Raw genomic sequence first — 27,706 nt, 5'->3', positions numbered from 1 at the left:
AAGACAACTAACTCATTTTTTTTCCTTGTTTCAAGATCATCCTCGGTAGACAAAGCCGAGTCTTGTCACTATCATCAAGGCATAAAAAGTAACAAGGACTAAGATGTGTTCCTTGGATTACTGAAAAATCCTGTGCCTCTAGTTTGAAGTAGTCAGGACTAGGAATCGGTGGTAGATCTTACATCCCGTAACGTACCACGAAAAGGCGATCTACCCACGTTACGGGGCAACACAGCTGACGTTGAAGAAAGTGACAGTCAGCAATGGAGCAGATTCGTAGGAAGATCATCTGCATATGATAACCGAGGAGCTTTGATGACCAGGGTGCACGTCGTTGAAGTACAGTATAAAAATAAACGGTCCCATGTGGCTTCCCTGAGGTATACCTGATGTAGCGAAGAAGCTAGCTGATCTACAATCTCCTATGGCAACCTTTAGTTGCCGACCGGTAAGATATGATCGAAACCAACTCAGAAGATTAAAGGGTGTCCACGATGAAATTGCCACACACAAAATTGATTCGCAAAATTCGAGGTTTCATCCGATTGCCATCAAATTTTCAGGGATTGAGAAATAACTATTAAACTTCATTTTACCATTTTACTCGTATTTTATTTACAGTCCATACGCAAATGCCCGCACCTTGGCCTTAACCCCGGCCATAAGATTCTGCACAACCTGTGAATCAACCGTTTTTTGCATGTAAACCCATACTTTCTTCAGTTCCTCGACTGTCTTTACTACCTTAGGTCGTTTAAGAAGGTGCTGCTTCATAATCGCCCAGTACTTCTCGATGGGGCGGAGCTCCGGAGTGTTGGGAGGGTTGAACATTTTCGGCACGAAATTGACCTTATTGTCCGCATACCACTTCAGCACGTCCTTGGAGTAGTGGCATGAGGCCAAATCCGGCCAGAAGATTGTTGGGACGTTGTGGGCCTTCAGGAGAGGAAGCAGCCGCTTCTGGAGGCACTCTTTTATGTACACCTGTCCGTTCATCGTGTCCTGGGTCACGAAAGGTGCACTCCGCTTCCCGCACGTGCAGATGGCTTGCCAAACCAGGAATTTCTTCGCAAATTTGGACATCTTCTGAGTGCGGACATGCTCCGGAACGCTGAACTTATCCTTGGCCGTGAAATAGGTTGCCGGGGATCTGTTTGAAGTCGGCCTTCACATATGTTTCGTCGTCCATGATGCAGCATTCAACTTTCGTCAGCATGTTGAGGTACAACTTCCTGGCACGGGTTTTGGCGGACTTGTTCTGCTTCTCGTCGCGATTAGGGGCCTTTTGTACCTTGAACGTTCGAAGCCCAGCCTTAGTTTTGGCCTTCTGGACAAAACTTCGGCTTAGGTGCAGCTTCTTAGCCACATCCCTAACGGAGGCGTTCGGATTTCGGTTGAAGGCCCCAACTACGCGGTTGTGATTTTTGGTGTTGTACGGAATACTTTTTCCTTCACTTCTGGGCTTCCGATCGGTGGTCAACCGTTCCTCGAACCGCTTAATCACTCGCGACACCGTGGAATTCGCGATTCCCAACGTTTTAGCGATGGAACGATGCGAGAGATCCTTGTTCTCGTGATGAATGCGCAAGATTTTATCACGCACGAGCTGTTCTTTCGACTCAATTTCCGCGAGTTTTGATCACAGGACTTTAAAACTTGCAGGATGTAAATAATGCACTATGAACTAAATCCACCCAAATTTTCATTAAATTCTACCCAACGGTTAAAAAGTTAGAGCAATTTCATAGTGTGGCAATTTCATCGTGGACACCCTTTACCGCATACACCGGGCCGCCGAGTTTAGCAATCGCAATAGCATGGTTCAACTTGTCGAATGCTGCGGATAGATGTTAATAAATAACGTCCGTTTGAACCCGATCCGACATGTTTTCGATTATATACGATGTGAGACACACCAGATTGGTGGTTGTAGAGCGGCCGACAGTAAACCCATGTTGATCAGCACTCAAATACTGCTTGCAATGAGACAGCAACGGTTCCATAATCACTAGCTCGAATAGCTTCGAAACGGCACTTAACGATGTAATTCCTCGATAGTTATCCACAGCTCGTTTCCTTCCTTTTTGTGGACGGGAAATATGTGCGCAAATTTCCAGCAAGATGGAAATATGCCACTGTAGTGAGACATTCGGAACAGACGAAGAAGTGGAATTAACAAGCTAGCAATATGTCTCTTCAAAAATGCAGTTGGAACTCCATTTGGCCCAGGATTGAAGGATGTCTTGAGCAGAGTCGCGGTCTTAGAAATCATCTCTGCATTAACATCAATTGCACCCAGCGTTTGATCATTTACTGGAACGTTCATGGCAGCCAGGTTAATATGGTCGTCAGTTAGACATTAGTGAATACACTGGCAAACTTTTCGGAAAAAAGGTGGCATATATCCTGAACGGTGGCAGCAACTTCTCCGTTGAATTTCATAGACGATGGGAGGCCGTTGCTCGTTCACGTAGTTCCAAAAGGATTTCGGATGTAGCTTAAGTTTGCGCTGGATGCCTCGTTGGAAACTTGAAAAGCATTCACGACTGACTCGCTGGTACATGTGATTCAGCCTCACATAATGTAGTTTCAGAGGAAGCGTGCGATACTTCGTAAATCTTCTCAAGGCTGCTCTCTTGATTGACTTCAACCTACGTAGCTCTCTCGTTTGCCAGGGAGGGTGAGACACTTTGTGGTGAGTTCTTTTCGGGACGTGTCTGTCAATGACATATGCCAAGACATGTGAAAAGGTTTGCGCTGCAGCCTCAACGTCATCTGGATCAAGGATGTTCTCCCATACCATGCTAGACAATACATCTATGATGCTACGGTGGTCAGCTTTACGGAAGTCATAAGAAACCGTAGCAGTATAGTCGCCAAAATCACTCACGAGTTTGTCCTCAACAGTGACAATTAGAGGAGGGTGATGTGGAACTAGCTTAGTTAGTGCACAAGGAGCCGAGGAAATTGATGGAGCCCTGTCCTGTGTGCTCACGAAGCAGAGGTCCAAACTACGACCATTTTCATTAACTACATGGTTAATTTGAGAAATGTAGAGCTATCAGGATCTGGATACAGGAATCCGCTATGAGATGGACTCCACGAAACGCCTGGCAGATTGAAGTCACCAAAAATGAATATCTCATCAACTGGAGTGGAACTTTCGACAACTGTGAAAACTGACCGACAGTGAGTATCGATGAGTTCATTGTCGCGGACTCGATCAGGTGGAATGTACAGAGCGCATAGAAATAGTGTGCGATCACCCAGATTGATGGCTGTCCAAACCTGCTCCACATTGTTCCATGAATCGTTCTCGATGGCCTTTGCCTCCAACCCGCTACGGACAGCTACAAGGACACCTCCACCAGTAGATTTACGGCTGTTGTTTCCCGATGCTGCAGTACCCTGTGAAATGCTCTTTTTTGGATTCAGCGAACTCATCAAATGTGTGCCTAATGTTATCGAGTAGCGTGTGGAGTCGTCCGGAATCACCATGAGCTACTGACAACAACAGCACCAGTTCAAGAGCTTGCTTCGGTAAAGGTAGTCGGACAAATCGACAGAGAGCATGCATAAGGGCGTATACGCGATGATCGATTCTCTCTTTGCATTGCTACAGCTAAGCGAAACAATTTTCTAGAATTTGGTCAATGCAGAGTTGTAACAGGTTGTATTGGCTATCAAAAGCAACAGCAAACGTACCGAGAAACGTTAATTCTAGCGAGTTATTAACAAAAGAGAAAATCGATCATCGCGTTTACGCCCTTAAGCATGCTCACTGTCGAAATTCATCTTCCAAGCAACATTCACCGACGCCACAGGTCAACGATATCGGTTCTATTATCCAAATTCATCTTCTTCAACTCACCGACTTCTTTTTCAACTCACCAAACTTCCTAAACCACTCGTGCGGACAATCCTCCGAGTGTTCCTTCGTGAATGGTTCGAAGGTGTGCCCTTGGAATTGCAACATTCTGCATCTTCGAAAACTACCGTGGCTCCCCGTCGGACGACTTCACTCCGGTTCTCCATAACGATGGTTTGCCTTTCTCCACCAAACTATGTTACCACTCCAGACCACTTCCATTATTCGCGTTGATAATCCACAGTTGAAGGCGAACTTACAGTTACAGTGCCCGGAAAACCCAAATTATCAGTATGATAACCCACTTGGGAAAACTAGACCTACAGAAAATTATAGAAATTTCACAACTATCGGAAAGAGAAAAACAACCCAACTTTCACCACACTAATTCGGTTTATTGATATATCATTACATACGACGGGTAAGGGGGGTGGGAGATGGGGGCTTGTTTGATGGGGAGAGTACATTTATAGTAAATTCTGAGACGAAATTCGACATAGACTACTAACACAATATACCTATATATATTCTTTGAATACTTACGAATCTCCTGCGACGGTGTCCGAGGTCGGGGTCTGTCGTTCACGCCGCAATCGCTTGGCCCGGACACCGTCCTCCACGGGTTGCGATTCGCTACTGGAACCACCGGAACCCTTCATGGCAACCTTTTCCAACGATGGCGATGAAGAGGACGAGCTGCCTCGACTCAGCTCCATCAGCTTGTCGATATCGACAGGTTCAAGTAATACTACAAGTTTCTTTTTTCTTTTGAGGATATTCCGCGTCGAAATACGTCGCCTCTCGCCGGCAATTTTCGTTTTCGTGCTCCGCTCCGAAACGGCGGATGATTCCGACACTTCTGATGCCTCGTTAGACGATTCCACGATCGTGTACGGCGATTCAACCAAGGTGGAAGCAGGGGAGTTGTTGACTGAGCGGAGATCTTCCAGGGGAGGATCATCTCTGCTGTTCTGCACCGAAGAGGCAGGATCTTCCGGGGAAGGTTCCTGGGGTTCGTCAACTGCAGCTGGAGATTCTAGTTTCTGTTCCTGCTCTTCTTCAGCGGGATGACTTTTTTCGGATTCGTTTGCAACATCCTTCGGAAGTATCTCATCGACGGCATTCTCTTGTTTTGATTCCGAGTGCTCAGAGAGTAGAGAGGCTTCTTCTGGGTTTTCGTCAACATTCGAACATTCTGGAAGACATTCCTCTAGACGTTTTTCGACAGGCGGCTCTTCTGCTGTTTCACCTTCCTTCTCTTTGTTTGTTTCATCATCCTGCTGAACCATCCGCTCTTCATTCTCCACACCTTCCTGATCCATCTTTTCCGTAATCGATGGATCAACACGTTCGCTATTTTCTTTCTTACTGCTACAAGATTCTACCAGCGGTGCGTCACTTAAACTAGGATTTTCACTTAATACTACATTCTCTAGAGCTATGTCTTGTTCCGGCTTGACCTCAGCCGTTTCTGACTTATTGACTGATTCGTCTGGCGTCGTCGTTTCTTCGACTGTTGTCTTCTCTTCTGGCTTCAACAATACTTGACCTGTTTCTGGTTCCGACTTCAGTTCTTCTGTTGTTTCTTCGACCATGGTCGTTTCATTTGGCTTCGGTTCTTCGACTGCTGAGCTCGCGGAGCTAGTCTCTTGATCTGAGTTCACCTCTTCAGCAGGCTTACTGGTAATTTCTCCATCAACCGTAACCTTCAGTTCTTCTGTTGCTACTTCGTCCATGGTAGTGTCGTTTGGCTTCGGTTCTTTGACTGCTGACGTTTGTTCTTCTGGCGATACACTCTCGGAGCTAGATTCTTGTTCTGGTTTCACCTCTTCTGCAGGCTTACTGTTAATTTCTGCATTGGCCGTTACCTGCTCCTCTTGGACTGCCGCTGGTTCCGAATTCGTTTCTCCTGCTGCCATTGTCGTTTCATTTGGCTTCGGTTCTTCGACTGCTGAGCTCTCGGAGCTAGTCTCTTGTTCGGATTTCACCTCTTCCGCAGGCTTACAGGTGATTTCTCCTTCGACCGTTACCTTCAGATCTTGTATTGCGACTTCGGCAATTGCCGTTTCAGTTGGATTCGGTTCTTCGACTGCTGACTTTTGTTCCTCTGGCGATTCGCTCTCGGAGGCAGTCACCTCTTCCGCAGGCTTACTGTCAATTTCTTCTTCGGTCGTTGGATTTTCTTCTGGATGCTCTTTTTTAACTACTGATACGTCGTGGTCCGAAGTGCTTTCCTGTTGCTGCACTTCTGATGTTGACTTACAGGGTGTCTCTTCAGCCATTTCATCGACCTCCATCTTCTCGTCTGACGTCGGTTTTTCGAGAGTAGATTTTTCTTCCACTACCGACACATTTTCTTGGGGAATGTCTTGTTTCGGTTGCACCGTTGCTGTAGACTCATTGGTTGACAGGTGTACCGTTTCCTCGACTTTCACATGCTCTTCTGCCGTCGGTTCGTCAACTACCATCCTCTCATCTGGACCCTCAAAAGCGACTGGTTCTTCTGGTTTCGTCTCTGCTGTTTCTTCAACCACCATCTTTTCCTCTTGCTTCAGTTCTTCAGCTGTCAGCCAAACAGGCTTTTCCTTTGCAGTCGTTTCTTCGGTAGCCGCCTGATGTTCCACTGATGGTCCTGGTTGTTCAGCTGTCACAGCTTCTACTATCGATTCTTGACATTCTTCCTTGGCCTCAACGAAATCAATCTTCTGCTCATCCAACACCGCCGATTTTGTTTCGTTTGTTTCTTCGGCAACTATCAATTTCTCCCCTTCAGCCAGGTCTTTTGATGTTGCTGCTTCCCCGTTTTCCAGCGGCTCTTGTTTGATCTCAACCTTTATCTCCTGTTCCGAAGGTTCGCCAACATTCATTGCATTATCTTCGATTCCCTTAGCTGCACTTTCCCTAGGATTTGTTGCGTTTCCACTCAGGACATTCGTCTCCTCTTTGATCAGTATCGATTCCAACGCTCCACCTACATTCTGGTCATTCGCCTCCTTCTCTCCATCCTCGACCGCTTCAGTTGTGCTATTCATTTCTTCCTTATCGTCTTCTCCATCTCCCTTCTTATGTTTTTTGTAGTGGTCCTTAAAGCTAGACAAATTCAGGTAAAACTTCTCGCACCCTGGACACTTGAACGTAACACGCTCCTCTGGATGTACGGTCTTGTAGTGCTTCCTCAGCTGCGTTGTGTCCGTCACCTGCACCGGACAGTGACCGCAATTGACTTTGAATTCGCTTTGTACATGATTGGCTGCAATGTGGCGTTCCCGGTTGCTCGGGCTGATGAACAACTTCGGACAGTACGGACAGTTGATGATCTTCAGAACCTGTGTCGAAGTGGCACTGTGGTACCGTTTCCGATGTTCTTCCAATCGACCCCGGTAACCAAAGTCCAGTCCGCAGTCTTCGCATTTGAGCGATTTGTTGGTCCGGTGAGCCGCCATGTGCGCCTGCAGGTTCTTCTTCGTCTTGAATCTCATCTGACAGCGACTGCACTGATTGGAGAGCGAGTTCTGATGCGACAGAAGATTGCGCTTCTGTTGGAACAGCTTCGAACAGCAGTGACACTTGTAGCGAACCTGATAATGGTGCTCTTTGGCATCGTACTCGACGTCGTGGTGGACACGCATGTGCTGCTTCCGGTAGCGAACTGACTGCGGGCACAGAGGACACTTGTACATCAACATGAACGACGGATGGGCCTTCAGCAGATGTTTATCCAAAACATCTTTTGATTCGAGCTTCTTCTCGCACTTGCCGCACGGATATACGGACTTTCCTGACTGAGGATCAAACTCAATTTCGAGCTGCGCGTGAACCTTATCCTTGTGTTCTGTCATCCTCGATTCGGTGGTGAAAGATTCATCGCAAGACGGACACTTGTACAAGGCAATTTCGGAATGTTCCTTCTCCAAGTGCTTCAAAAGCCAATGGCGCGTGGAGAATTCGGCGTTACAATGTTGACAAACGAACGGCATAATTCCCATGTGGACCACTAGGATGTGAATCCTCAGCAGAGTCACCGTCTTCAGATCCTTCGAGCACGTCTGACATATGCAGCTCTTCAACGGGGGATCACCCTGATGTGTTTCCCGGATATGTTCCATCAACAATTCCCGCGAATCGAATGTCTTGACACACCTCTCGCACACCTGTATTTTGTCGGAGAGATTCTTCAACCGCTGTGGCTTCCTCTCGTGATAGATCCTCGCATGCAGATCATAGTACTTCTTCTCGACGAACGTCAAATCGCACGATCCGCAATGGAATCGTTCCATTGAAAAATTGTGCGAAGTCCTGTCGTGAAAGACTTCAAAATGCTTCTCCAGCCTCTTCTTCGAACGATACATCTGGTCGCACTCGGTGCACTTGAACGGGTGGTTCAAGCTATGGAAATGGACATGGCGATCGCGCATCGGGCCCGAGGGAAACCGACGCTTGCAGTGCACGCACTTGAAGCTCTTCCACTCGGACGGGTGCTGCACTTTGGTGTGCTTCCGAATCTGCTGCAGGTGGCGGAATATTTCCGGACAGAATTTGCACTGATAGGTCCGGTTGTCCAGTCGGAAGAAGGTGTCATCTTCCGATTCGTCATCACCGTCGTTGTCGTCTTCATGCTCCGTAGCGGTGGTATCGTCCCTCGTGGAATGGAGATCTGTTGCCGACGAACCAACGTTCACATTCAGGGCACTGCTTCCCGATAGGTCCATTGCCGATTGGGACGTGTCCACCGGTTCCGATTTGATGTTCAGCTGGCCTGCTAAGCCCAGCTGGTTGTTCGGGTCCATCAGCCTGGAAGAGAAGAATTTCCCAGATTATTGGGGGAATATTGCCAGTGGTATTAAAAACAAGCGCTTTTTGTGTCAACCAGCGGGACACTTATGTGTTATTTCCCTGGGGGTTCCCGGAAGATGACTGCAATGTCAAGTTATTAACGAACGAGAAAGTCGAAGAAGAGAATCGATTAATTTTACTTATGACCTAATGCAATGTTCAGCTTGAATTACAACACGATTGAAAACCCTTTGTAGCCCATTGCTAGCACCATACGAACTATAGTTTGTACAACGAAAAGGTATCCTCAGCATTGCGTTGTTACGGAGTACTCGTGGTTGAACGTTAACGTCGATTTGTTGTAGAATAGAAGGACATCTCTTCGACTCCACAAAGGATCCAGGTGAATTAACTGGCACCGACTTTCGTAGCTTGGAAGGCGATGAGGATCCCTCCAAGGCAATCGTCGAAGGGCAAACCAGATGAATCGTCGTTGAATAGACTCTACTCGTTGTACACTGTTTTGGTAATTGGGATTCCATACAGGGCAACAGTATTCTAACACCGACCGGACGAGGGAGCAGTAAAGCGACTTCAAACAGTAGATGTCCGTGAAACTTTTAGCTATCCTGAAACTGAAGCCGAGCGTTCCGGATGCCTTGTCGATCACGTACGAGATATGCTGGCTGTATGTGAGTTGACAATCTAAGATAACTCCCAGCTCCTTAATGTGATTCACACGATGTACGTCAACGCCTTCTAGGATATAACTGAATGTAATTGGATGTTTCTTCCGTGAGAACGTGATTACTGGACATTTTGTTTGATTTACAACAATGCGGTTCAGTTGGCACTAATTAGCAAAAGCGTTGAGTTGGAGTTGGAGAAGGTGGCAGTCAGCGATGGCTCGGATTCGGAGATAGATTTTCATGTCGTCTGCAAACGACAGTTGTGGACCGTCCAGAACGAAATTGACGTCGTTGAAATACACAAGAAATATCAACGGGCCGAGGTGGCTACCTTGCGGAATACCCGAAGTGACAGGGAACGAAGGAGATCGGCAGTCGTCGATTGCAACTTCCAACTGGCGATCAGATAGATAAGGCCTGTACTCGAAAAAAATGCACCAGACAAAAGTGTTCGCCAAAAATTTATTTTTAAGTCGGATTTTCTTGAAACTTTCAGGGAATGAACTAATACATATGGATTATGTTTCGGCATAATTACTTTATTCAATTTCCTTTCCATCACTGAAAGCCCGCACCTTTCCCTTAAGACCCCTCATTACGTTTTGTGCAATGGTGGAACCGACCTTTTTTGTCACTTTCATCCATTCTTTCTTCAACTCCAGCTCGTTCTTAAACACCTTGGACGATTTTCGAACTTTGGCCTTCATTATGGCCCAAAATCTTTCCACCGGACGAATCTCTGGTGAATTTGGGGGGGTTGGCAGTTTTTGGTACAAAAAACAACGTTATTGTCTCTGTACCAATCCAACGTCGATCGCGCGTAATGGTATGATGCCAGGTCCGGCCAAAATAATGTCTCGCCTCCATGGAACCGCAGGAGGGCAACAGACGCTTCTGGAGGCACTCGGTGCGGTAAATTTCGCTGTTGATGATACCCATTGTGATGTACGGTTTACTCAGTTTACCGCATTGGCATATGGCCTGCCAGAGCAAGTATTTTTTGGCGAATTTGTCCACTTTCTTCTTCCTTATGTCTTCCGGAACATCAAACCGTGATTTGGCAACGTAGAACTCCAGCCCCGGTATCTGCTTTGCGTCTGCCTTGATGTAGGTTTCGTCATCCATAACCACACACATCGGTTTCGTTAACCACTCTCGATACAGCTTCCTTGCGCGGGATTTGGACGCCGGTTCGGTGCCTTCCGGACCTTGAATACACGAAGCCCAGCTCTTTTCATGGTTTGCTGAACGGACCAGGCGGAACACTTTGCCTTCAGAGCCGCGTCGCGAATCGAAAGGTTCGGATTACGCTTGAAATAATCCAACACCTTCCGGGCCTTCACAGGGTCAGCTGTCTGCGATTTTCTTCCACTTCCAGCCCGCCGCTCGGTCGTCTGGGACTCCTTAAACGATTTTACCACCCGAGACACAGTTGTATGGGTGATTCCCAGTTGTCTTCCGATCCATCTCAAGGTCGCAGTCGGTTTTCCATGACGGCGCGCAAAATTCTCCGGCGATTTTCTTCTTGTTTCGATGACATCTCAATAACCACTGAACCGATTGTTATGAAATTTTGCACATGTAAACAATTCACTCCTCTCTCTCTCTCTCTCTCTCTTTTTCCTTTATTTAACGTCGATCTCTGTTCCGCAATCTAGTGCCAATCACCGACGGACATCGATTGCCATCCATTAACGGCAATCGAATGTGCAGGAAGGCAGCTTCCACACCTGCGTAGGATATCGCACCCATTCAACACACATGGGCCGGGACCAACGGTTTTACTTCCCTTCCGAAGGAAGACGTGACCAGAGATTTTTATGCCTCAGAAAAATCCCACCGACCTCGGCTGGGATTGAACCCAGACCCATTGGGGTGTTAGAAAGCAGTCACGCACCACCTACTACACCACCGGCGCCGGCTCAATTCACTCCAAACTAGTTATACCCAGATTTTAATAAATTTTTACCCACGGATAAAAAAGATGCGAACCATCGTAGGAGACTGCCGTTTATACCGAGCCTATCCAGTTTGGCGATCGCTATAGGATGGTTCAACTTGTCGAAGGCGACTGATAGGTCGGCATAGATGACATCCATTTGCATATGGTCTGTCATACTCTCCGTAATGTACGAGGTGAAACACAGAAGGTTGGAAGTAGTCGACCGCCCTGCCATGAAACCATGCCGGTCTTCGCTCAAAAGCTACTTGAAGTGAGAGGCTAATGGTTCCATAACGACCAACTCTAACAGTTAAGATCTGGCACACAACGATGTGATGCCGCGATAGATGTCGATGTTTCTTTTGCATCCCTTCTTATGCACTGGAAACATCTCAGCTGATTTCTAGCAGTAAGGAAACACCCCACTGGAGATCGACATTTCGACCAGAAGGCAGAGAGGAGCCACCAGGCTATCGATTTGTTGCTTGAGAAAGACGGAAGGAACTCCGTCAGGTCCAGGCTTAAATGAAGACTTCAGTTGCGAAGCCGCCCTAGTTATCATAGCGAGGTCGATGTTGATAGCTGCCAAAGATTGACCAGACATTGGAACATTACTGGCTGCTAGAGAAACGTGCTCGTCAGGTAGGTTCTCAAACATGGTTGAGAACAGACGGCAAATGTCCTGAGGGGATAAAGCTTCTTCGCCGTTCAGTACCATAGTCGATGGAAGGCCAGACTCCTTTCGTTGCTCATTCACATAATTCCAAAAAGTTTTCGGGTGAGATCGAAGCTTCCGTTGAACATCTCGTTGATAACGCCGATAACATTGGCGACTGGTTCGTTGATACGCATGATTGATCCTCGCATAATGGTCCTTGAGTTGTAGGGTGTGGTACTTGGTGTATTTTCTTAGCGCGGCTCTTTTGGAAGACTTTAACATACGGAGTTCACTTGTTTGCCAAGGATGATGATTACCTTGTTTAGGAACTTTTTTTTTTCGGAACGTGTCGCTCAATGACGTAAGTCAAAATATGCGAGAGCGTTTGGGCAGCTGCATTGACATCGGCAGGGACGATTATCCTGTGCCAGTCCAAATTCGAAAGAAGTTCCCCGTGCAAGTGCAATAACTAAAGGAGGATGGTGTGGAACAGTCTTTATCAACGGAGCAACAGCCATAGACAAATGCGGAGGAGTATCCTGAGCGGTGACGAAGCAAAGGTCTAAGCTACGATTGATCTCATTAGCCACGTGGTTGATTTGCTTCAGAGTAGCGATACTGTAATGATCCAAAAGGCTTACAGCTCCAGAGTGAAATGTAGAACGGTCGTGGTCTGGATACAGGAATCCACCGTAAGATGATCGCCAAGACAATGCCGGTAGATTGAAGTCGCCAATGATTATCATCCCGTCAGCAGCTGTAGCGATCTCCATTATAGCTCGAATAGACTGACTGTGGGATTCGATTAGCGTAGAGTCGCGAGTTCGAGTGGGATTAGAGTGGGTTCTTAACAACCCATTATTTGTAAGGTCCACTTCCAAAAAAACATAATACATAAGGTTAAAACTTTATTACACAAACGTTCATGTAAAGTTCCACAACTATTTCTGTTAAAGTTCAGCAGAGATTATAAACAATTTTTAATCATTTTCAGTAAGGTCAATTTATGGTTCTCGTTTATGAGAGGGTGCCTACGAATAATGCATTATGATTTTTTTTTTCATGCTGAAGCATGATTCGTTATGAAAATAAATGTCACGATCCAACATGCAAGCTTGGCACTTGACCGATTAGTTTTTGATGTGTTGTTAGGTGTGTCCTTAACACGGTAGTAGTTTTGATATGGTAGTTTGACGCAAGGGGTAAGTCACTCAGCACATTGTGCCGCAATTATATTCGGCACAGCTTGGGCACATCCATCGGCACAATCTCGTAGGAATTTGATTGTTGTAAACAAAATGGGAGCACTGCTGGTCACTGAAGTTGTTCACAACATTACGTGCTGTTTGACTGTATATTCAGGAACATCCTCTAATTAAATATACCAGAGGAACTCAGACCAGCAGTTCACCTCTCGGTTCACTTATAGATTTAAATCCGAAAAGCCGCTAGACCGATTTATCCTTGCGATTTCAAACCAAAACATTCAGAGTGTCAAAAATACCGGGTTGTCGGGATGGGTATTTAACAAATAATCGCATCTTGCTCTATGACCGACACAATCGGCACACCTGCGGCACACTGAAAACAAGATGGTTCAAGATTGGTGTGCGGAGTGATCTACCCCTTGGTTTGAAGCATAATCGGAGCAGTCCGGTAAAATATGAAGGAGAAAACAGTCGTTTTAAAACGCAATAGAGCTCAGTCGAGATAGCTTAAAAGATGCGCAATATTTGTACGCAGGTAAAATCATCGCGTAAGCCGTAGTTTACTTTGTGAAGTAAGGGGCACGGTAGCCCAAAAATATGAATGTTTTATGGGTTCTGTTCACGTTTTACGTAAGGACCAAATCGAAACAACGACCATCGCGTAAAAGTAGAATTTAATGAAGGCATATGCGCTTTTTCGTAGCTTTTTTTTTGTCTCCAGGTTTAAAAGATCATCGGTCGTAGAGGCTTATTTTTTTGGAAAGGGCACCGCCGTCGAGTTTGAGTTTGAATAAATCCCAGGTCCTTTCATATTAAGGAGTAACATTGCTTGATTATCGTGTGTTTTGTGAAACTTAAAAACGTCACCGTCGGGACCGGTATTGAAGGGTTGCAATAACAGCGCAACAACAACAACAACAACAACAATAACAACATTGCAATAACGGCTTGGTGGCGTTAGAGCGACCATTTTTGCTTACTATAGAACATCATGAGTTTAATCTCAAGCCCCTTCACAAACGTTTTTGCTTACTGAGAAGAATATCGTGGGTTCAATCCTAACCTCCTTCGCATTATATGATCGTTAGGACATCAATTCAGCTTATCGTTTACCAAAACGACCAAACCAAAACGAACCCTGCTGCAATCCCAACCGTCTTACCCAATATCCTAGTGATTCCTCGTAGACGTGCAGAGGTGTTCTCGGCTTACATCAAAGCGAGTGTCACGTCAACACATTCCTACCCATTCCTTTCTTGACCTGTTTTCGGGCGCGGCCGGCGCTGGTATTGCCTAGTTTGAAATCACCAGTTTTTACACATTGAGGATGATTGCTAGTCCCAAGCATCGTCTAATCTGGCAATAACTGAGTAGCAACCGTGGGCGGTCAATCATGCTCATGCTCCCTCAGAGACACACTTACCCACTAGGTGACTAGGAGGTTAAATTTGTCACAACTAACAACGTCTAGCGTCTACTCATAGAGTGAAGTTTATTTTTACCAACCCGCCGGATCCCAGTTCAACTCAGGGGTGTGTCAAAACCAGTGGCGTACCGTAACCTCACTTTTTACCAGTGATGGCATGATCACAAGCGAATTGATATTTTTGCCGCTCTCATACGCTCTCAAATATCACGCGTGATATTGGAGCAAAATATCATGCTTGATATTGATTTTACAAGCTCCTTTGATTTTGCGAGACTATTCACAACGTGTAAAGTTAAAGCTGAGAGTTGAATCGACGCAAACATGATTCTGTTGCATTTCGTTTTCTTAGAAAGAGAAGGTATAATATTGCTAGCTCTTTTTTCTCTTCACCGATGGCAGACACGAAACGACTGGTGTCAGGAGTTTTGGTTGCGTTCGGGTGTAAAGCGAAAATCATGAAACTCAATCTCACCACAGTTTGGTGAGATCTGCAGTTGGTGAGTTTTGTTTGCTTGATATTCCGAGCTTAAGATATCAACCGCAGCTACGAAAATCAAGCGATTTCTAGACTAACATTTGAAAAGGGCGTAACTCCAAATTGACCATAACGAGACAATCGCTCCCGAATTTTAATGACCTAAAAATTAATCCTATTTCACGACTTTCCATTTTCTAAATGATTTTATAAGCTTTACATATAGTTAATAGTGTAATCTATCATCATACATCACTAAAAACATAAAAAAAAAGATTTCTTTGTCGTGAAATTAAGAAGAAAACATCATACGCACTGATAATTTCTTACATGTTGCTACCCCCCAGATCTTTCACCCTTTGAACTGCCAACACTGGTGATACGCCGTGGCAGTACACCCTCGGGAATTTTCGTTTGTTGTTACGCCTTGGTTCTTCGTTCGCAAATTTTGTGAGAGTGGAATTACGCCCGGAGATTTTTTTTGGTCTTCTTTTTGTTCGTTGTTTACACGTGAAATATCAATCGGATGCATTTCAAATAAATCGGGCGTGACTAGATACTACAGAATCAGTACGTTTGGCATATTAAAACAATATAATTCGTTGTTCTGGTGCAAGGCGTAACGACAAGATGCATCATAGAGCTGAAAGTTGGAAATACGCCATGTAAGAAGAAACGTTTTGATGATTTGAAGTGATATTTTCTTCTACTTTTTCGTGTTTATCGAGTAGTTTGTGAACTGTTCTCTCTATAGGTGGCAAAATATGGTTTGTTTACATTTTGGAGATACGCCCTTTTCAAAAGTTAGTCTAGATTTAATGCCATATTCATACACGAATCGGTTGAAAAATACACTTAATCTTCTAGTTTACTCGATATCTATCCATTGCAAGCAATATTTTGATAATTGTTTATGGTTTGAGAGTTGGTGCACAGGTAGATTGAGGTTAAGGAAACGCCACTGGCCAAAACCCAGTGGAAGTTGAATTTTTAACGATCATAAAAATACCCTTTTATTTGAGTAATATCTGCTCAACTTAGCAACCACAGGTTCACAACTCTAATTAACATTTGAAATTCATAACCATCCTCAAACCGAGTAAATTAAGTTGTTTGAAATAGGCGAGGCAGTCACTCTTTTGAATAAGATTATCTGATTAAAAAATATTTCCCTGAATTCAGTGGCGTCCCGTAACCTCACTTTTTACCTGTGCACCAACTTTCAAAACCAGATTCAATGCCATATTCATACTCGAATCGGTTGAAGAAAAATACACTCTCGACAGTGAGCATGCATAAGGGCCGAGGGAGGATCTAAGATGCAGGAAATTTTTTGCTTTGCTGCTGTGAGATGCACTCGCGCTTACTAGATAGATTGACGATTTTGCGATAGATTGTGATTTTGAAGATTTCCTGCAAAAAGGTGGAGAACGGAGCGACTAGATGGGTTTAGATGCAAGAGATGAAAAAAGATTTTTCGTAGATTGATTCGCTAGTGTGAGATTTTTCAACCAATTAAAATCGAGATTTAGATGTGTCGCACCCCTCGATAAGGACGTATACGCGATGATCGATTCTTTTCATCGATTTTCTCTTTACATTGCTTACACAGCTAAGCGAAACAATTTTCTAGAATTTGTTCAATGCAGAGTTGTAACAGGTTGTATTGGCTATCAAAAGCAACAGCAAAGCAAAGAGAAAGTCGACGAAGAAAATGTGTCAATGTTACTTAGGACCTAATGCAATGTTCAGCTTGAATTCTCGCGCAATACGAGAAAAGGGCCTATCATTGTTGATCGATGAACTGCAAATGAATTTCCCATTGAGTGTGTTGATTCAGGCGCAAGCTAACATCATCTTCTGTCGAACTATGCTGCGAGCTTAGCGAGAAATTCTTTTATGTTACCGTTACCTATACATCGATCCTGGAGACAACAGAACGCCGGAAGATTCGGAACATCCGTAAAATTGGTCAATCCACAAAACTGATCCAAGAGTTCCGCGGTTTTTTTTTTTTTGAAAACATTAAAAACTGTGATATATCGACAGTGAGCATGCATAAGGGCGTATACGCGATGATCGATTCTCTTCGTCGATTTTCTCTTTTGTTAATAATTCGCTAGATTTAACGTTTCTCGGAGCGTTTGCTGTTGCTTTTGATAGCTAATACATCTTGTTACTACTCTGTATTGAACAAATTATTGAAAATTGTTTCGCTTAGCAGTAGCAATGCAAAGAGAAAATCGATGAAGAGAATCGAATAATCGATCATGGCGTATTCGCACTTATGAATGCTCACTGTCGATATGTAAGAAAGAATTGGGTTCATGACATAAACATGGACCCGGATGGCCATGGGAGCGTGCTTCGGAAAATCCAAAACATCCGTAAAAGTGGTCCATTAATGAAACTGATCCTATAGCTCCGTGTTTTTTCGAAAACACGTGGAACTGTGATAAAAGAATGAATTTTGAGTCGTGACATAAAAATGGACCCGGATGGCCATGAGATTGTCCTCCGGAAGATCCGAAAGATTCTTAAAGGTGGTCCATCCATGAAATTGATCCTAGAGCTCCGCGGTTTTTTTTCAAAATCATTAGAAACTGTGATGTAAGAAATAATTTGGGATCATGACATGAACCTGAACCTGGATGGCCATAGGACCATCCTCAAAAAGATCCGAAACATCCATAAAAGTGGTTCATCCATGAAACTGATCCTAGAGCTCCGCAGTTTTTTTTTTGAAAACACGTGGAACTGTAGAGATGAACTTACCTGGTTAAAATGTTTACATTTAATTATCTTAAAGATAAATCGTCCAACTCAAACCTTTGTGGGGGTAAGAGGTGGGACCATCATCATCACTAGCCTTCGGCTAAAAATCTCTCAAATAAAGATTTCAAAAAAAAACTGGAACTGTATTATAAGAAAGAATTTGGGGTCGTGGCATAAACATGGACCCGGATGGCTATGGAACCGTCCTTCGGAAGATTCGGAGCATCGGTAAAATTGAAACTGATTCTAGAACTCAGTAGTTTTTTTTTTAATCTCTTGGAACTGTGATATAAGAAAAAAATAGGTTGTGACGTAAACATGGACCTGGATGGGCATGAGACCGTCCTATGGAAGATCTGGAACATCCTTAAAAGTGGTAAATCCGTGAAACTGATCCTAGAGCTCCGGAGATTATTTCAAAAATATTAGGAACTGTGTTATAAGCATTAATTTTGGGTCGTGACATAAACATGAACCTGGATGGCCATTGGACGGTCATTCGGAAGATCCAGAACATTCGTAAAAGTGTTTCATACATGAAACTGTGAGAAAACCGTGATTTTTTTCTCGAAAACTTCACAGTTTGAAGTGTTTTCGAGAAAACCGCGAAGTTTTAGAACCAGTATCATCGATCCACCACTTTTACGGATCTTCCGGAAGACGGTTTCATGGTCATTCGGGTCCATGTTTATGTTACGACCCCAAATTATTTCTTATATCACAGTTCTACGTGTTTTCGAAAAAACCGTGAAACTCATGGATGAGTTTTAAGGATTGACCATTTTACGGATGTTCCAAATCTTCCAGACGACGATCCCATGACCATGCAGGTACATGTTTATGCCATGACCCCAATTTTTTTCTTATATCACAGTTCCTAATGTTTTTGAAAAAATGCGGAGCTCTAGTATCAGCTTCATTGGTTGACCTCTTTTATGGATGTTCTGGACCTACCAGAGGACAGCCCCATGGCCATCCGGGTCCATGTTTATGTCATGACTCCAAATTCTTAATTATATCACAGTTTCAAATGCTTTCGAGAAAAACGTAGAACTCTAGGATCAGTTTCGTGGATTGACCACTTTTACGGATGTTCCGGATCTTTCGGAGGACAGTATCATGGCTATCAGGGTCCATGTTTGTCATGACCCCAAACCCATTCTATCATCACAGCTTCTAGTGTTTTTCTAAAACTGCGGAGCTCTAGGATCAGTTTCATGAATTGACCACTTTTACAGATGTTTCGGATCTTCCAGAAGACGGTCCGATGGCCATCCGGGTCCATGTTTATGTCATGAACCCAAATTCTTTCTTATATCACAGTTCCTAATGTTTTCGAAAAAAAAAACCGCGGAGGTTTATGGATAGACCACTTTTACGGATGTTCCGGATCTTTCGAGGATCGTTCCGTTATCTGCAGGTTCCATATATAGGAACCATGACTGTATTCTGGCTAATTATGAACATTTGTGCACATTAATCTATATTATGGATCTTAAGCCACGTGCAAAACCCATAAACGTGTAACGACTCTTTTCACTTTTGAAAAAAAGTAGACGACCCTATTTTCAATCCTTCTGCAATTAAAATAATCTACACTGCCTAGAAATTCTAGAGGTACCACCATTTTTGAAATTCATCTAGAAATGGCTAAATTATGTCATTGCAAACTTGCTGTTACACGTTTTTCGGAGGCTTCGAAGTCGGTGTAAAGTTTTTTACCCACCGTATTCGTAGTGTTAAGTAGTTCTGAATCTTCCACTGGCATGCACAGGGTGGGGCAAGGTGGGGCAATTGCCCCACCTTTAATAAATAAGATTTTTATTTCCACATTTACAAAATTATGATATAAAATAACTTGATTTCTTAATACCTTGATTTGAAGGTTAGGTTAGGTTATCTTTATTAGCGAAACTTTCAGCCAGAGGCTGGTTCATCTCTTCTTGATTGGAAGGTTAGATATCTTCATTTCATAATATAAGGGCACTGAAACTGAAATGGTGCCTGAAAATTGCACCTTAAAGGTGCATGAAGGGGCAAAATTCAATGAAATGTTTTGGTCAAAAAATTGCACCACAATGGTGCATATAATAAATTTCTGGAGTAATTTTGTTTAAGAAGAGGGCAAATTTAAGGTTGATAAAATCCAGCTTCGTGGTGGTAAATCGAAGAAAAAGCTTTTTATTGAATATTTCTGGTGTAAAAATATCATCAAGGTGGTGCACTAATGCACTAATCAAAATGAATCACTCTGGTGGAAAAATTGAATCATGCTACAAATTTGGAGGTGCACATTTAACTGGAAATTTCTGGTGGAAAGTTCGCAACACTGTGGTGAATGTAGAAGCAAGGTTTATTCATTTTTCATATTTCGATGCATAATTTGCATCGTTCTGATGAATGCAAGCTTCATTGAAAATGTTTTGAAGAGGCGAAGCCTGAAAATTGCACTACAAAGGTGCATGGTGAAACAGACTTCTCTGACAATTTATGGTGCACCGTTCTGGTGAAGGAGAGGCTTGATTTATTGAAAATTTCTGGTGCAAAATTTGCATCGCTCTGATAAATGAAATGAACCGAAAATTTCTGGTGGAAAACTTGCACTGGTCTGGTAAATGAAGGCACAAGCTTTATTTAAAATTAAGCTATATTGAAAATTTCTGGTGGAAAATCTGCACCGTTCTGGTGAACGGATGGGCAAGCTTTTCGGAAAATTTTTGGTCTTAAATTTGTATCCTCCTGCTGAATAGAGAAACAAACTTTAATAATAATTTCTGGTGCGCCGGAGATGAACAAGCCTGCGGCTAAAAATCTCCTAAATAGAGAAAAAAAAATCTGCTGTAAATTTGCACCATTCTGATGATTGGATTAGAATCTGCTTTACTGAAAATTTATGATGAAAAATCTGAAAATAGGGGCAAGCTTGATTTGATGGAAAACCTGCAACCTTCTGATGATAGAAGAAGCAAGCTATATTGAAAATGTCTGGTGGAAAATGGAAAAAAGAAATCTGCACCAATCAGAAGATTGGAGAAGCAATTTTTATTGAACATTAACGGTGGAAAATTGGCATCGTTCTGGTCAATTGAAATTTTCTTATGTAAAATTTTCTGGTTTGCAACAATCTGCTGCATGAAGGGGCAAGCTGAATTGAAAATTCCTGGAGTAACAATTGCACAGTTCTGGTAAATGGAGGGGCAAGCTTTATTGAACATTTCTGGTAGAAAAACTACAACGTTTTGGTGAATAGATGGACAACTTAAACTTGACTTCCGAGAAGAACCTCAAGTGTATTGAATTCTGAGGACAGTTCCAAAAGAAAAGATTTCTGGGGATGGTTCCATAATTCTGCGAATAATTTCTAGTGAATCCTGCAGATAGCACCAAGATAATTTCGAAAAGAATACCGAGAAAATCAGATTTTGAGTGAAATTCCAAAGGGATTTTAAGCAAAATTTCAAATGAATTCAGAAGATAATTTCTAGCTCATTCCAGGAAAAATTTCTGAAACTCTAAAGGAATGCCAGTTCAAATTTCAAAAGAGCTCTTAGGAGAGTTTTAACAAAATCCGAGAAGAACCTCAAGGATATTGAATTCTGAAAGGATTTCTGGGGAGAAGAAAATTCTGCGAATGATTTCTAGTGAATTCTGCAGATTGTTCCAACATAATTCCGAATAGAATACCGAGAAAATTTAATTTTGAGTGAAATTCCAAAGGGATTTTGAGGAAAAATTCAAGCTCATTCCGGGAATAACTTTTGGACAATACTCAAGAAATTCTTCTGAAATTCTAAGGTAATTTAAGTTTCAAGGTGTTCTGAGTAAAAGTCAAGAAGAGTTCAAAAAATAATTCCAGAGGACTTCTGAGAAGAATTTCAAAAGAGAAATGTAACTGAATGTAATGTTGCGGAACATTGCGAAAACCTTGCGAGCAGTTGGCGATTGTCATCAGGTATATTGATAATGTTCGGCCGACGGAAACATTCGCAACGACCATCTTCAATACTATTGCTGAGGTCCTGACAGCGATGCAGATTTCTTGGGAGCAGGTGATGGCAGATTTCCATTGGCTGTCTGAAAGGCATTGAAGAAGGTGAACCACCACCGGAGGAAAAATAAAATAAAATTAGCTAAATTGAACAGTAGGGAAACAGTGGTGGGTGGACAAAATAATTTGGTGCCGTGACCAGGATAGTGGCAATTCAGTTCAAGAGGTCGCCAACCGTTTTGACACTCCTGCGCGATAAAGAAGCCCGTTCTACCTTCGCCATTTTCCAAGCGAAGTTCTGAACAATACCAGTGTTCCATTCTTTGTCCTGGGAACAATCTTGACGCCATTGTAGTCATCTCGGCTATTGAGTGTTCCGCCATCAAAGCCAAGACTGAATAGGCATACAGCCACCCCTATTGTGCCATCATAGTGACGCCATCCGTCATCGTGACACTAACCTTCCTTGCGTCTTGGAAGTGGAGATTAGTTCCAGATATTATTTAAATACAAGGCCTGTTGAGATCAGGCAGAAGGTAATTGCCTGTCCAACTATTGTCACAGTGATTTCTGGTGCTTTTTAGAGTGTTTTATCCTTGCATGTACATGCCGATTATTTCGCTTTGGAGCTCAAGTGCATCCGCCATTGCTTCAATTTTAATTCCACGCTCACACGTCCTTATCAGTAGCTCAAGAGGTGAAGATTTAAAATTAATTTGTAAGTGCGTGGAAGCAACAATAAAGTGGAGTTCAAGCTGTGGTGTGAAATTTCATCTATCGATGACTAATTAACCAGTGCATGGTGAATGCTGAAGAGTAGGGTCCAGATTGGCCACATCCTGCCACTCCGTGAACCGTTTCCCCAACATAATTTGGAGTGCTCCCCATCCCCAGATTAAAGCACCATAGAAAAAAAATTGCCGCTCCTTAACAAGATTCCTGTGCACGCTAGTGATCTTCAGAATAGTCCAGACTTTTGGGTAAGTTTAAAGATCTTTCAGGGTAAGTTCCGATGAATTAAAGAAAGGTTCATTAAATTTTGTTAACATTCGAGAACCCGAGAATTTCAGGAAAGTCCAGAGGACTCCAATGAACCACTTCAGGGAAATTTAATGGTTTTCAGGACTGTTCCATTTTTTCCCGGGGGAATTCAGAGAACTTAGGGAAGCTCTGAGAACATTAGAACAGATCAATTAATTTAAAGGAAATTACTGGAACTTAAAGAGTTCCGAGAAACTCGGATAATTTCCGAAAACCGAGAGGTTCTTGAAAATTTTGGAAACGGAAGATGCTGATGGTACTGTTGCTGAGCACTTAAGAAGTTCCGAAATCTTCATGAAAGTCCGGATACCTTTATAGCAGATTAGAGATTTTCTGGTAGTTTCATTATAATCAAGGAAGTGCCGAGTACTTCGAGGATGAAGAACTTTCAAGGAGTTCCGAGGAATTATGTGATATTCCAAAGTGCTGTTCAGGAATGTTCAGGAAACTTCAGGGGCATTGTTGGGTCTTCAGGGATGTTTTTTAAAAAAATAGGAAAATTACTCAGGATCATTAGAACATGTAAGGAACTTCAGGGAATGTTGTGCTAACATCCCCAAGAAATCTCTTTCTTCTGGAATGTTTCCTCAACTTCTCCTTGAAGCTTCTTTCGGCTGATCAGTAAGCCCTCTGACTTCCGACTTTCTCCAGAAGTTTCTTCCAATCTACCTTAGGAAGATCTTTTCAGCGTCTCAACTTCTACCAAATGTATCTCCCAGAAATTCCGTTCGTTTTCATCTGGAACTTTCTCCATAAGCCATTATCCCTGGAAATGGCTACTCCTGAGATTAGTTTCAGCTTTCCGAATCTTGTCTGGCTTCCTCTGGATTTGTCATCCGATTTTTTTTCCGAAAGCTTCTTTAAATTGTCACCAGAAGTTTCTCAATATTTGTCTTGGAAGTTCCCCGGAAGTTTTTCCGACTAGAATTTTCCTCAAACTTCCTCCAGAAGAGCTACTTTATTCTTTCTCTGTTTATGTTAGTTTTATCGGCTTCCTTCAGAAGCTAGTTCCTACATTGCCCGGAAAATTCTTCCGACTTCTCCTGGAAAGCAAATTTTCCGTTCTTAGTCCAAAATTTTGTATTTTCGCCATCAAAAACGGCAAACATATAAAATTAATTAAGATAATAAATACCGATAACTACCGATTTCTTTACACTGCTGATACCGATAAACTGGAAAACAATCTGACAACGCTGGTTGGTGCACAGTCTCAGGTGCAAAGGTAGATTGAGGTTAAGGAAACGCCACTGCCTGAATTTGAATGACATTTCCTGAGATTTCTTGATTTTACAGATTCAAAAGTGAATTTCATGATTTTCCAAGTTTTTTTCAGGTAGTCGACACTCTGTAAAGGAGGCGTTTCGTATACGAGTCTATGCACCTTGACTTCTTTGATCTGTCTCTGATACTCTTATGCCGCGGATACACTTGTAGGTATGACAAACTATGAACATGAGCATTATTTGTATAATAAATTAGGAGCACATCGATGGTCACACTTGTATAGTTGTTGTATAGTGCTCATACATATTATACAAATAATGCTCATGCTCATAATTTGTCAGTCAAGTGTATCCGCGGCATTAGACCAATTGCTGATAGGGTTTGCTATGGCAGTATTATTTTCAACTTAAGGCGAGAGTGAAACCAGCTTGAGCAACCATCGCAACCGATCATGTCTTCCTCGCATGTTGACCGTTCATTCCGACCGACACATTCCACACAGAGTCGCTGTTATGTCCAGGACTGTTTTGTGATGCCGTTGACTCGGAATCAATAGGCCATTTCGTGGGGAAGGTCTGAACTTCTTGGATATTTTTGCCAGAATGTCAGACCAAGCTTGGATACCAGACTTAGAACTTTCGTCAGGATCGTGCAGCTGAATGCTAGCGCAATATTTTCATAGCAAAGGAAAGAAATGTTCAACTGTGACAACAATGTTTAACTTATCTTTTCAATTTTGTTTAGTCGGGATTTAGTTGCTGCAAATCACCCAATTGGTAGGTTAAGAAATTGTCGAATCCGTCATTTTCCTTATTTAAGAATAACTATTTGTCACACTTTCACAGACGACCCGGGTGATTTATCTCCGAAATATTCTGGATTTGTAAATCATTGCCTCGTTTGTTGATTCCTTTGAAGCCTTCTCCTAGAAATCTTCGCTTCAAAAACCTCCGACATTCATAGTACGTTTTCTAAATTGAACCATGAGAAGTCTTGCATTCTACCACTGAAAACATCCCCAACACGCTTCTACTCAGAACCCGAGATAATACAATAGGAGTTAAGGAAAAAATTGAACTAATGCCATTTGGGTAAATTTTGAGCCATCTGGTGGGAAAGTTGTAACTTAATTCTTGCAGGACGAAGCATGGAGCCAAGTGATATGCGGCAGTACGTGTGTGTGCTAAGATTACAATCCATTAACTATTTTCCGCGAATGTCCCAATTCAGAAGAAAATAAAGTACCGAAAACAACAAACAACTTACCGACTGAACTCCCGCAGATAGTCCAGAGCTCCGTTCTCCAGCTGGGACAGCAGCAGCGGAAAGTGCTCCGGGACAATCGGCAACGGGGGTTGCACGGTCAGCGGTTGCGGCAGCCCCGGAAGAGCCATCGCCGGTAATGATGGCATCATCGGTGGCACTGGTGCGCCCATAGGTACGTTCGACCGGATTTCGCCCTCCTCCAGTTCGTCGACTGGTGGTGCTTGTTGGTGGTCATCCGGCAGTGGGACCTGATGTTTGATGTTGGCGTGCACTTCCATCTGGTGCAACGATTTGAAGTACATTCGACACATCCAGCAGCGGTAGCGTAGCATGAACGATGACTCCAGTTCGCTCTCGCTGATGCTGGGATGTTTCTTCAACAGGTGCATCTCGCGATGCTTGACGAAATTACGACAGTGGGTGCACTTCCACCAGGTCGGATCCTGATGGATTTTTCGATGAAGTCTGAGCTCGTCCTGACTGTAGCATTGCAGGCGGCAATCCATGCAGGTGTATTTGTTCAATGGGTTGCCTCTGGAATTGTCGGTGGCAGGTTCTTCCACAGGTGGCAGTTGAAGTTCTTCTTGAGGTGCAGCCGGATCGGGAGCGGAAACAGGTTCTGGTGCAAGCTGAGGAGCAGGCGGAACAAGACCCGTTGCTTCTTCTGGCTCCGCATCATCTTCGGGGAATAAACCATATTGGTCCGGACTGATGCCGTGTTCGCTCTTCAAATGGGAAACCAGCTGCTGGGCGTAACCATAACTGATTCCGCACTGTTTGCAGACGTGAGGCAACTTGCCCATATGGACACGAAGTATATGATTCCGGAGGATCGTAATCCGACTAAACTGTCTGGAACAGGTATTGCAAACCAGCGAATCCTGTTTCGGCTCATTGGAGTGCTGCTCTTTGATGTGAATCTTGAGTAGTTTGTACGAATCGAATGTGACCATACATCTTTCGCAGACCTGAACCCGAAGACCGCCAAAGTCGCTATCGGAATTGCTCGGTCTATGAGATCGAATGTGCTGCAGTCGAGCCGTCTTCGACATGAACGACTTGCTGCAGTGTTTACATTTGTACATCTTTGCCTCGTCCGGGTGTTCCTCCTTGCAATGGGCCATGAAAAGTGCCATCGAGCGGAATATTTCCGAACAGATCCGGCACTGGTATACTCTATTCTCCAATCTAATGTACGGAAGCTCCACCTCCATATCGTCGTCATCTTGTGGCTCGCTTTTCACCACCCGATCCAACCCAAGCCTTCTTCTTCTTATGGCGATGTCTACCTTGAGACAATTCTGACGAAACAAATCAAACTGGTCCAGAATCATCTGGCAGGAATTACACACGGAGCACGGGGAGTCGTCCTGGATCGTCAACCCGATGCCGATATACTTCCCAACCAGTTCCAGAATGAACTCATTCGGGTCGCTGCCCGTCGGAAAAAGTGGCACTACATCAGGCGTCGTCAAACACAAGCGGCAGTACGACTCTGGGTTGTCATTTGGCCTGAGAAGAAAACGAAACAAAGCGTTCTCAAATTGCACTCGAAAACAACCGGGAAAAAACACTTCAACTTACACGACCGGAAGATCTCGCTGGGAAAATATACTATCCGGAGCGAATGGGTCCTCCCTGGAGGACATAGAAAGGTCCATCTTGTTCTCCTATTTCTTTTTCTGACCGTCCAGTGTCCAGAATGAAAATTTTTACTCTTTTCTTCTTCCTGTCATCGGCGATTTTTGCAATGAGACTGTCAAAAGGGAGCTGTTTATGCTTCTATGGCACCAACACAGGCACAGTGGTTTGAAAATATTTACCCGTGTTTATGCGCAGAACCCCAGAACGCACACAGCCGGAGGACGTGCGAAGAAAAGAGAGGGAAACAAAAATATGCTGCACGCACCGCAAATAAAGCACTCTAGTAAAAGTGTGGACGACTGTCACCACAAAACTGAAAAAAAGTTGTTCCAATCGAGCAAAGCAGTGCATTTTGACGGTTCGATTGGAATAACTTTTGACAGTCGTCCATACTTTTACTAGAGGGCTTTAACCGCAAACAGCTAGCATCGGGAAGATGGCGAAACAGGGGCGCGTACGTGCATCGCCGTCGCCGCAGCATGGTGGGCAGTGTTGCCGAGAATGTTGACTGAATTGATGATTGCTAACCCGCATAAACGCGAATCATAACTTTACCTTACCGAAAATGGTTAAAAATTGTTTATAATCCTTGCTAAACTTTAACTGAAATGGTTATGGAACTTTACATGAACGTTTGTGTGATAAAGTTTGAACCTTATGTATTAAGGTTTTTTGGAAGTGAACCTTACAAATAATGGGTTGTTAAGAACCATTACCATTCCA

The 27,706-nt window shown here is 43.6% G+C and overlaps 1 protein-coding gene across 2 annotated transcripts; it reads right to left on the bottom strand.

Annotated features, from left to right (window-relative positions):
- Window positions 1–4,281: 4,281 nt before the first annotated feature.
- On the bottom strand, window positions 4,282–27,229 carry LOC135699797 (uncharacterized). Of its 2 annotated transcripts, XM_065220154.1 has the most exons (4): window positions 26,924–27,228; window positions 25,340–26,851; window positions 6,004–8,659; window positions 4,282–5,694 (listed from the first exon to the last, which is right to left on the bottom strand). In XM_065220154.1, the coding sequence occupies exons 1-4, from the start codon at window positions 26,998–27,000 to the stop codon at window positions 4,408–4,410; spliced, it is 5,532 nt and encodes a 1,843-aa protein (XP_065076226.1). In that variant the 5' UTR covers window positions 27,001–27,228; the 3' UTR covers window positions 4,282–4,407. The 2 variants fall into 2 exon arrangements, with proteins under 2 accessions (XP_065076226.1, XP_065076218.1); XM_065220146.1 differs by having other exon boundaries at window positions 4,282–8,659; window positions 26,924–27,229.
- Window positions 27,230–27,706: the final 477 nt, after the last annotated feature.

Source organism: Ochlerotatus camptorhynchus, unplaced genomic scaffold (genome assembly GCF_037179485.1).
Source record: "Ochlerotatus camptorhynchus isolate MF236.1 unplaced genomic scaffold, CSIRO-AGI_Acam_v1.1 ptg000010l, whole genome shotgun sequence".
Lineage (NCBI taxonomy): Eukaryota > Metazoa > Arthropoda > Insecta > Diptera > Culicidae > Ochlerotatus > Ochlerotatus camptorhynchus.
The sequence above is the reverse complement of the archived record's forward strand: the minus strand, read 5'-3'. Positions and strand labels throughout refer to the sequence as shown.

What these genes read in the sequence shown, in the direction of transcription:
- LOC135699797 (XM_065220146.1), bottom strand. Translation starts at nt 27,000, where the DNA reads ATGGACCTTTCTATGTCCTCCAGGGAGGACCCATTCGCTCCGGATAGT. An exon ending in CAGCGAGATCTTCCGGTCGT is followed by an intron (nt 26,852 to 26,923) that starts GTAAGTTGAAGT and finishes TTTTCTTCTCAG; the next exon opens with GCCAAATGACAACCCAGAGT. An exon ending in TATCTGCGGGAGTTCAGTCG is followed by an intron (nt 8,660 to 25,339) that starts GTAAGTTGTTTG and finishes CTTCTCTTCCAG; the next exon opens with GCTGATGGACCCGAACAACC.